The following is an 11,390-nucleotide window of genomic DNA, read 5'->3' as shown; positions in this document are numbered from 1 at the left end:
CGAGTGGAATCTGGTTGGGGCAGTATCCCCGCTAGCTCCCCACCATCCCAGACCTGGTTCGAAGTTGGGCACTTGAGGGTTGGGACCCTGGTGTGAGCGCCACGTGCAGGCCCCCTGCGGTGAGCGGGAAAGTCCTCCCAGGCACTGCCCCACATGGCAGCTGGGGGTGGCGGGCAATGCCGGTGCACCGTTTCCGCACGGCCCCGCCCTACCCCACCCCACCCCACCCCACCCCACGAAGCCCTGGGAGCAGTGCCCAGGGCTCGGCGCGGGCGGCCCCACAGAAACACCGTGCGCCTCGGTCGGCGGGCGGCGGTAGCGCCCCCTTGCCGAGTCCCGCTCTCACTCCCACCCTGGCTTCCTCGCGGTCGGTCTGTCGATCCCGCCCTCCCTCTTCGCTCCCTCCTCCCTTGTGCTCCTCCCGGGGTGCCTGGCACAGCTCTGATTCCCTCCTCCCAGCCGCTCCAGTCAGTTTTCCTCTTGGCGGTGGCCGGCAAGGAGGCAGCGGCGGCGGCTCGGGGATCATCTCGCCAGCGACCACCGCGCTTCTCCCGCTGGAGCGGGCGTCCAGCTTGGCTAACCCTCGGTCCTTCCCTGCCGCGTCTGCCCTGCGCTCCCGACCCCCACCCCGGAGCTCGCTTTTCTGCGAAGCGGGCGGGGCGCTTGCAGGGTCCTGCCGCCCTCCGCTCAGATCCCGGAGCAGGCGCTCCCCAGAGCGAGGCGCTCTCCAGGACTCCTGCCCCGCCAACCCTGACCGCCGGGGGGTGCCCCAGGGACGCAGCGCCGCGGAGAGAAGGAGGCAAAGAGGACCATGCGGCGCCTGACTCGCCGCCTGGTGCTGCCGATCTTCGGGGTTCTCTGGATCACCGTGCTGCTGTTCTTCTGGGTAACCAAGAGGAAGTTGGAGGTGCCGACGGGACATGAAGTGCAGACCCCCAAGGTATGCGTTTTGGCGGGGCGCAGGGCAGTGGCTTGCGGGAGGACGCACAGCCCGGGTACCAGGTTTGCGGGCTCCCGGGAAGCCAGGGCAGGGGGTCTTGGTGCTGCCAGCAGGTAATAGGCGCCTGATGTGGCTACCGTGCAATATTTCTGGGTTTAAAAAGCTCTAGGGCATCTCCGGACCCGCGGCGTGCGTAAGTGGCAGTGGGTGTAGGAGGTGGGCGCGCGCTTTCCGGGAGGAGCAGGACTCTCAACTTGAGCTGCGCGTAGGGGTCCCGGGGCGGAGGGGTTGCTGCGGACTGGCCGCCTAGGCGCTGGCGGCTCGCGGACACAGCCGGAGAGTTGTCTGCGGTTGGGAGCGGGTGGCAAGGCCGGCCAGTGCAGGCGCCCGCGAGAAGTCTGGCGGCTGCGCTGACCTCCTTCCCGCGAACCTGGAGGCCGGGTGCGCCGCGCGCGTGTACGTCGCGGGCAAGCGCCCTGCAGCCAACCGCGCGGCTGCCGCCGTGGCCCTCCCGGCCTGTTGTTACCCCTGCTCTTTGTTTGCGAGCTCCTCTGTTACATTGGAAGTTGAATGCGTGCAGAACACCATTAAAGAGCCTGTAGAATCAGACGCTTTAGATGCCTTGGTATTGGTGGGGAGTTGAAATGGGTATCCAAGTAGCTTTTCCAACTCCCGCCCAGTCGGTTCATCTGAGTGAGCCAGAAGGTTCCCTCTACAGGCTTACTTTTCAATTCAGAGCCCTGGAGGGACTAAGAGAAAACTTCCTCATTGCTCTCTGAATGTTCCCTGAAAATCAAACGACAAAAGGAAGACTGGAAGGAGAAGAGGCATGCACAATTGTTTGATCATAACTTTGCTTGACGGGGAAGCCTTTGGATTTCTCTTCCACAGCTTTGGGCTGGGGTGGGGGTGGGGGGCTCTGCACTGCGTCCAGAGCAGTCCTCCAGGGGCTGATTAGGAAAAGGTTCAGAATCTCTAAGTAACTTGCCTTAGATCACTCTCCTGATTTGAATTCAAACCTCTACACTCAGAATCTTTCCACTATGTCAAGTTGCCTTTCAGATTCTTCTTTTAACTAAGTCTTCTGGAACTTAGGTTTTGGAATCTTACCGTTGGTTTCAGCGAGCATTTATTTAGCACCTATCGTATGCCCAGGCAGTGTGGTTGGTGCTACAGTTACAGAGATGCAGAACTTACTGCCTGGGTCTGGGGGTTTGCTCATCACTGGACTGGGACCTGCAGTGAGATAGGACTAGGATGGTTCAGTGCACTTGGGTGTGGGAGCCTGGGGGCCTCCTGGAGGAGGAGGACATAACAGAATTGAGTAGAGAAGGATGAACAAGTTTGTCATTGGTTAGGGAGGGCATTTGAGGTAGAGATTAACTGTGCAAAACAAGCTCAGCGGAATGACACAGCTCGTTGTGTGAGTGTGACATAATTTGAGCTCAAAGCATATGTGAAGACTGGAGGGGCGAAGGCTGGAAGGTCCATAAGGGCTGAGTCAAGTAGCACCTTGTGGGTGTGAGTGTCAAGCACAGAAGAGGTGAGGTCAGACTGGAGACTTCAAATAGCCTTTACAATATGGGATCAATTTTCTCACTCACCTCAGACCCTGCCCATAGATCTGGAGAGTTTCTCTTCTTTTTCCCTCAGCAGTTCTGCTCCCTGTGAAGTAGTTAATGATGCCTGCAGGGACATGAACTTTCTCTGTTTTGCCTTGAACCTCATTACCATAAGCTTACTTATTCTTAGTTTACACCAGGGATCTGGGACAAGAGATCTGCTTCCTTTTTCGCACACTGTCTCTCCTTTCCTGCCTCTTTCCATCTTGGTGTGTGCTCACCACGTGTTTGTTGCAGGCAGTTGTATGCCAGGCTCTGTGCTAGGTGTGGGGGCTGCTAGGATGTGTAGGTGCATGTGTAGGACACCTACACATCCTTGACCTTGGGGGCTAACTCTCATAAATTTCTGACCTACGCAGAATTATAAACTGAGTGTGCTGTGAGGTAGGGGGAATGGTCTAGTGTCAGGAGTCCAGACACAGAGTTGTGCAGTCACAGACCAGAGCATTTTCTAGTTTTGACTACTTGCTCTTTGTCTTAATATCTTACTCCTTTCTCCCATTTTCTATATCCTCCTATAACCATCAATTCTATAGACTTCTATAATCCTGATGCTTTTTTATTTTTAAGTGGCTTTTTCTTTTTGTTAGTATATTTTCTTCCTTATTTTTCACTTGTCTGTGTGGCTTTGTGTGTCTGTCTGTTTGTGTTAGGTGTATTTGTGTCTGGTGAAGGAATGTCCCTCTGTAGCTTAGTGTGTATGTACCCGATGGGAAGAGAGACAAAGAGAGACCCCTTGTTAGATAACACCAGAACACTTTCATTCTCCATGACTGACTATATATAGGAAATTTGAATGACGTGTCCAAAGAAGCACAGTGGTACCCACGTCTACTGCATGTCAGAATCATGTAAAGAGCTCATTTAACATGCAGATTCTTGGGCTTATTGAAGAGCTTATAGGTTCTGTGGATTAGGGAGAAGGTCCTAAAATTAGTATTTTTACCAGGGCTCATGTAATTCTGGAGTAGCCTATTGATGGATGGCATTTGGGAGCTAGATGAAGAATGCAAAGTCTATTGATTATTTTGTAGTTTGCTTGGCTCCATGTAAATATGGCCAAATGATTTTATTCTTGAGTTTGCTTGCAGACCTAGCTTGTGTGTTATGTCTTCATGTTAAATAATAGTCAACAGAATTTGTATAATGCTTTACAAATTCACAGACGCTTTACACGTACATATATTAGCTCATTTAATCTTCACAATAATCACGTAAGGGAGATGATACTCTTTTGCAGATGAGATTAAGGAGGTGAAACATTTAGCCCAAGATAGGAAGGCTGCCCAAGTGGCAGTGTCAGGACAAAAATGGAATAGGATGGCTCTAGCAACTGCCTACCCTTTGCCTCTTCCTGCCATTAACCCCCCCGGACTGCCTAGGTCTGCACTGGCAGGGCTGGGGTTCCTGTGGCTAATCCTTAGATGCTTGACCTGAGAGAGCTCCAGAGGGTCTGGTGTAATTGTGGAGGCGCTAATGCAGGCACCCCTTCCAAGGGAAATCACGCTGTGCCCTTGGAGGGCACCATCTGGGGCATGGGAGATGCCTCTTGCTGGACACAGTCCACCCTGGTGGGCAGGTCCTTCTGATGGGTGGTTGCACCCAATGGCTGCAGTGCTGCTGCTTTATGAGTCCCTTGCCAGGGCAGAGAGTGTTACTTCAACAGTGGCATTTCAGATAGGACCTTTGTGGATTACAGGGGAAAAACTCAGTTTTTGAGTGAGTTAGGTACTCTAGGTTTCCTTAGGAAATGCATGTGCATAATCATGGGGAAAGCTCTCGCCTTGGACACGCTGAAGAGCTGGAGAAGTTTTCGTCTTGCTTGGGCTTCTGTCCAGCATGGAGTGGTTATTTTCCAAATTGAGAGCACTGGGCTCCCTTCCCTTAAACGTATTCAGAGAAGTTGGGAACGGTTTAGAGATGAGAGAGGGCTGTGTTGAGGTCTCCTGCGCAGGGACTACCCAGCTCTTAGGTCCAGCGGAGCCAGTTGTTTTCACTGAGGGCCAGGATAAGTTCTGGTCCTGGGCTCTCAGGCCTTGTTCTCTTGTCCTGACAGTGTTAGGAAATATCCCCATTTACCCCAAATATCCCGTTTGATGGGATCTGCAAAGCAGGCCTGATAAAATGAAACTAATGGCTGGTGGTCACAACTCAAGTGATGTGGGGAGTGTGTGCTGCACTCCTGTGTAAGAAAATTAATTGGATTTTTTTCTTAGTTTCAAGAAGGGCTGGTTCTTTCTCTTAATAACCCAAATGAAGATTTCTTTAACTTTTACTTTTTAATGTTGATTCAATTCTTTTACTGTCTCCCCAAATTATTCAGCAAAGGTCTAATTTCTAACTGAAAATCATGTAAAAATTTTGATGTTTTAATTCAAATTGTATTTTAATGATAACAACTGTACTACTTAAAAGAACCTGAAAAATATTTTCATTTTTTTCTCTCCCCTGTCATTTGTCTGCTATTTGGAGAAGTATACAATAACAGACAATTAAAAAAAATTCTTATTTCCAAGAAACTAAATTTAGTGTAGGTGCTTAGGGCTTAGTCAAAGCAAAGGAATTTTAGGCCTGAGGGTAATTTTTGAGGAAGGTATTGGAAATGTAAAGTCTTTGAATGAAGAATGAAGTGCCTCGGGCCCACGTAAATGCATTGGTACCGTACTAGAAATACAGCAAATGCTATTAGAAAATGGCTTGTCTCTCTGAACATTTGTATACCACTAATGCCTTAAGTATATGACACTTATTTTATTCCCCATTTAGTAGATAATTTCTACCATTAAAAAAAATCATGAATTTTAGAGAGAGACCCTATTAATCTACTGATGCTCAGTGCGTGCACATTGGACTCTGTCCAGGGAATTTTGACTCTGGCATGACCAGAAGTAGCCCCTTGTGAGATGCATGCTCAGCCTTTCCTTTGCTGTGCTGGTTTCCATTCCAAGGCAGTTCCCTGGAGTTGTCAGTGGTGATGTTACCTTGTGGGTCAGAACATGGCTTGTTCTTGCAGTGGCTCTTGTAAGAAGGTAGGAAATAATGCAAGTAGCACGTTGGAATCCCTGGTAGTCAAGAAATTGCATACCTTTGCTTTCTAGATGTCAATGAGCTTTTTTGTTTTTGAAGTTTTTTAAACCCTGAGTTTCCCCCACCCCATCAGAATGGTGGGAAATTTGCCCTATGTCAATTTTGGCCTGCCGTGGGGAGCTGGGGCTTGTCCAGGCCACTGGTCATCAGAGCTGAGTCGGTGGTTGCTGTGCCATGTCCCAGCTCCCCTGGGATTTTCTACTCACTCTCTCCTCCAGGTCCAGGTGGGAGGCCCTGTCCCAGGGGCCCTTGGATCTCTGTTGGGGGAGCTCCCTCTCTCCTAAACCCTTGTTCCTTTAAGTGGCCTGATGTTTTGGGAAACAAAGACCAGGACTTTCTGTCTCCAACTCTCAAGAGGCACAGCTAGATGTCTGCTCAAATCAGGGAAGTCAGGGGGCAAAGCAGGAAGGAAAGACAAATGAATGGCCCTGTCACAAGCCTCCCCAATCTGTCTTAAGAGCACCCTATTTCAGGGCTACTTGTCTGGTCGTATCATTTAAAAGAGCGAATTTGCATTTATCAGGGGTCATCTATACACAGAACAGGGACAGAATAAGGCTGCCATGGGCAGACCCCTAGTTTACATGCCATCTGATTTACTTCCTTTGCCTGTGCCCCACACATGCCACAATTCCCCATCCCAGATTTCCAGAATAGTCTTATCCATCATCTGGCACCAAGGAACCAATTTTGAAGAAAAGTATTGCTTGTGCCCTTGTTTGATTTCTAATGTTTACAGTTTTGTCACTCTTCCAGAGTATCTCAAAAGTCCCTGATGCATTTTTTGGAAAATAATCTGATTAGAAAGCAGGGATGATCATCTTTTAGGGGCAGTCTGTGAACCCTGCCACGGCTTCTGAACATCCTACCCCAGAGACGCAGAATGACAGACTCGCCATCTGTTTGGGGAAGTGAGCCTGGCTGTGCGGTGCCCTCTGTGGCTGGCTGCAGGGTCCTCTCGCTTGTCTGCAGTTACCCTGAGCTGGGTGCAAGCCTTCCTTCTCGCCTGGTCCTCAGAGGCTTGTGCTGCTCACGAGCTTGGGAGTCTGACTCTTTCTTTGTAGCTTCAATCATGTCAAAATCAAGTATGATTTTATCCTCTGGGTTTCTTACAGACTTGGCAGTCTGAGTGTCTCTTGCTGCCATCGGCCTGGCTCAGTCTCCCCCACTGTGAAGTGGGAGCAGCGTGCTACAGAGCTAGCTGTCTCCCACCTGCCTGCCAGCAGCCTGAGTCGGGTTAGTTGTGAATAACTCTGAAGTGAGGCTGTAAGGCTGTAAGTAATTATACCATCGCTATTCTGTGTCTATTACTTATCTTTTAATTATTTTATCAGAAATGCTAGATTAACTGAAAAATAAATCCGTCTCTGAGATCTCAGATGTTGAACTGATTGAGAAAGAACTCCTTTGGGATACCAAGGAAGGAATGTGTACTTACACACACCCAGGTACTCTGAGGAATTCTGCAGAAGCTCCTGAAATTTGCTGGCTCTGGTGTTTGGGCATTTCCCTGATAGCACCTTCTGGGGCAGCAGGTTTGCTTCTGGCAGTGATTGTGTTGCCATCCCAGGACCTAATGAGCACGAGGAAGCTGACTGGGGACAGAGAAGCAGAGATTTCTGTGGCGTGAGACGTGTGTGTGGCACCCAGGGCATCCTCTTTTTTCCTCTTGCTTTTCTGCCTGTACACTGTAGGGCCTACAGCTTCCTGCCTGCAGCACATCTTCCTCTTCCTCTTCCTCACATCTCCTGAAAAGCTCTCAGGACTATAGAGCCCCAGTACCAGGGATAGGGGCCTGGAGGTGGCTGGCCCTCTCCTCTGCAGGAGCCCTGCTCTTCCCTGCCGGCCCCAAGGTCAAGAGCAGCCTGCCTCTGAACACTGCTCTTTATAAAGAAAGGAGGGTTCTGCTCCGGGCCACTCTGAGCTATTCTGTGTGGACACCTTTCTATCAGCACCAGCCCTTATCACTGGAAGTAAGGAGCCATCTGATCCAGTGCCTCCGGGACAATGCTGATTTCAAGTACAAAGCCTCTTTTGCATACCATTTCTTGGAGACAAGATTAGACACTTAAAAAATAATTACATTCTCCTCATGTCACTTGTCTTCCTAACTGTAGGCACTACAGAGATCTTTCAAGGAAATTCAGGAGCACAGGGCACGCTCACACATTTCTACCACGGGATTTGAACGCCCAGATGAAGAGAACAGCAGCCCAGTTGCCTTTTCTCTGATGATCCTGCTGTTGAAATCCCATCTCCAAAGGGGGTGGGAGAGCATCGATAGAGCTGGTAGGGCTGCCCACCATGACAGTCTGTCTCCAAAAGAGGTTACCTGTCCCTTTTCTCTGTCTTCACTACGGTTTGGAAATGAGGATTTTCTTCCCCAGCAGTCTGGGCTGAAGATTTATGTAGCTTCTCTTATTCCTCAGAAAACACTAATCATTCATGCTCCCCCCACCCCAGCCATAGAGAGACGGGTCCAGTCAATATTTATGCACCCATCACTTGCAGCTGCAACGTGCAGGCATAATGGATGCCAAATTCCTTGATGGCCACTGAAAAATTAGCTGGTGCCTGTATTTCAAGCTCATTGTTTTCTAGGATTGCGGAGAAATCAGGCCACGTGTTCCACAGATTAATTAAGCCACCCAGATAATTGGCTATTAATAGATGGCCAATTGATGGCTGCCAGCTGGGTGCTGAATTGACTAATGTCCTTATGGTGTGCAGGTGGTCTTCATCAGAAGAGGAACTGGCTGAAAGACTTGACTAATTAAAGGGTGAATCAGGGAGAGGGAGATAAGAGGTAGCTTCCTTGCCACCACTTGGTGTGATGCTTTCCAGTTTATAAAGCGTTTATATTCACAAATGCATCATTTGATCCTTACTGCTACCCTGCGAGGTGGGTGTTATTATTATTCTTACACTTGCTTTCTGAAGTATGGTGAATCTGAGGTTATAAGGGGGAGGAGACTGGGGCGAGCTCAAGAGGGCTTAACTCACTCTTTTGTCTATCATGCACAGGCTGTTTCTATTAGGGCCGTGCTAACCTTTGGGAGAATGAAATATACATGTCTGTGTTGTATGTATATTTTCTTTTTTTTTTTTTTTATTGTTGGGGATTCATTGAGGGTACAATAAGCCAGGTTACACTGATTGCAATTGTTAGGTAAAGTCCCTCTTGCAATCATGTCTTGCCCCCATAAAGTGTGACACATTGTATGTATATTTTCACATGGACAAAATGGTAGTGCTCTTGCTGAGAAATGATGCCCTACCTCTGATCAAACATCAGCATTACTTTTTTACCTGCAGAGAGAAACTGAGGGAGGGATTGAGAGAAATACAGAGTCTGTCTGTGCAGTGTCGTGGGAGGGCCAGGAGGACTTTGAGTTTTCTCCCAAGAATGGCAAAGTTTAACCCACGCTTGGGACCTTCAGAGACATTCCACAGGACTGCTACCTTCTGGGGTGGGAAGATACTGGGCTGCAGTGGACCTGGGTGGTATGAGAAGTGGGGAGAGGCTCCCCACAACCCATTGTCAGGTACAGGCCTGAGGGAGCCTGAGCTCCCTTACCTCTCCTTCTGGGCCTGCAGGGTTGAACGGTGGGCAGTGGGACTCTGCCGCATGCATGAAGCTGCTCCAAATCGGAAGTGGGCAGGATTGTAGAATTAAGGTGGAAACCATTGATGGGAGTCCCTTTTGGGGTGAATGTGATCCTTAAACAATCAGAAGCCATTCCCTCTGAGAGAAAAAGGGTTATTTGAAAAAACCTCACATACCCTGCTTGAAATGCAAGGCAGGAAGGTGGGGAATGGCTCAAGGAAGTGACGTTAGAAGATAGCCAGCGTCACCTTAGATCCCACCCGTGTTTCTAGAGCAGAGGGTGCCCTGCCTGTGCCCTGCTGGTTAGCTGTGAAGGCGGGCTGGTGGCTGCTAGTTCTACTCAGTACAGGCAGCAGGCTTCTGTGGGCTGGTTTAGAAGCAGGGTTTGTGCTGTGTAGTTGCTGTATATGTTTAAACTTGGGAAAGTGTAAGGAGAAGAGGCTGCCAGTGTCTCCCTGGGTATTTTACCTGCAATTCTGATAAGCTATTGGAGGCTCATGCTACTCTTTCTGGGCTGTGGCCTAATTGACAAAGTTGGTGCCTTTTCCACTCTTGTTTGTTTCTCCTGAGCATGCCAACATTGAAGGGTACTATATTGTGAAAGATTGTGTGTGGAATAAAAACGAAAAGAAATGTAAACCTAGAAAACTCCACTGTTTTCCTCTCTGCCCTTGGAGGCCCCAATCATTTGCTCTATTCTGGATCTGATCAACTCTCCATAATACTTCCTGCCTCTGTTATAACCGAGACTATGGTTTCTGCTCTGGGTTTTAGCTTTTCTCTTAAAACTAAGAGTGTATTGGGCGGCGCCTGTGGCTCAGTGAGTAGGGCGCCGGCCCCATATGCCGAGGGTGGCGGGTTCAAACCCAGCCCCGGCCAAACTGCAACAAAAAAAAATAGCCGGGCGTTGTGGCGGGCGCCTGTAGTCCCAGCTGCTGCGGAGGCTGAGGCAAGAGAATCACGTAAGCCCAAAGAGTAGAGGTTGCTGTGAGCCGTGTGACGCCACGGCACTGTACCCGAGGGCCGTACAGTGAGACTCTGTCTCTACAAAAAAAAAAACAAAAAAAAAAAACTAAGAGTGTATTTTGGTGAACTTCGTGGCAGTGAACGTTCATATGTGTATACCCGTGACCTCGCAATTTAACTCCTACATATGAACCCAGCGGAAGTGCGTATGTATTCAGTGAACATGTGCTCAAATTGCAGTAAGCAAACCTTTTCTTTCTTCCTTCCTTCCTTCCTTTCTTTTTTTTGTAGAGACAGAGTCTCACTTTATCACCCTCGACAAAGTGCAGTGGTGCCACAGCTCGCAGCAACCTCCAACTCCTGGGCTTAGGCGATTCTCTTGCCTCAGCCTCCCGAGTAGCTGGGACCACAGGCGCCCGCCACAACACCCGGCTATTTTTTTGTTGCAGTTTGGCCGGGGCCGGGTTTGAACCCGCCACCCTCAGTGTAAGGGGCCAGCACCCTGCCCACTGAGCCACAGGCGCCGCCCAGCAACCCTTTTCTGTAAATGGCTAGACAGTGAAGTTACAGGGCTCTGATGTAACTAACCAACTCTGCAGTTGTTGCATGAAGGACAATATGCAAATCAGTTAGTGTTGCTGTGTTTCAGGAAAACTTTATTTACGGATGCTGATATTTGAATTTCATGTATTTTTTGCATCTCATGAAGTATTATTCTTTTGGTATTATTTTATAAGATTTAAACATGTAAAATTCATTCTTAGTTTGTGGGATGTCCTGAGACAGGTGGCAGGCCAGATTTGACCTCCAGGCTGCCCCGGGTTCTGTTATATCAAGTATAAGAACAGATGAAGGTTGACTCTGGTGTTGAAAGTCAGTTCGGGGCTGCTCTTGATTAGGCTTATTGACTGGAAGGGGGCAGAGGGACATTTTGGAGGAACTGGTAGTGTTCAGTTTCTTGATCTGGGTGCTGGTTACCTTATGGAAATTCATAGGCAGCACCTGTGGCTCCCTATACCGAGGGTGGCAGGTTCAAACCCAGCCCTGGCCAAACTGCAACAAAAAAATAGCTGAGTGTTGTGGGGGGCACCTGTAGTCCCAGCTACTCGGGAGTCTGAGGCAAGAGAATCACCTAAGCCCAGGAGTTGGAGGTTGCTGCGAGCAGTGT

General features: G+C 49.3%; 1 protein-coding gene across 2 annotated transcripts in view; it reads left to right on the top strand.

Moving 5' to 3' along the window:
* Positions 1–464: 464 nt before the first annotated feature.
* Positions 465–11,390, top strand: part of GALNT14 (polypeptide N-acetylgalactosaminyltransferase 14) — a 232,321-nt gene continuing 221,395 nt past the window's right edge. For both annotated transcript variants that reach the window (XM_053588156.1, XM_053588157.1), the window contains exon 1: positions 465–940. In XM_053588156.1, the coding sequence (XP_053444131.1) occupies positions 812–940 (129 nt within the window). In that variant the 5' untranslated portion in view covers positions 465–811. The remainder of the gene's footprint in view (positions 941–11,390) is intronic.

Source organism: Nycticebus coucang, chromosome 4 (assembly GCF_027406575.1).
Source record: "Nycticebus coucang isolate mNycCou1 chromosome 4, mNycCou1.pri, whole genome shotgun sequence".
NCBI classification, from domain to species: Eukaryota; Metazoa; Chordata; class Mammalia; order Primates; family Lorisidae; genus Nycticebus; species Nycticebus coucang.
The sequence above is the reverse complement of the archived record's forward strand: the minus strand, read 5'-3'. Positions and strand labels throughout refer to the sequence as shown.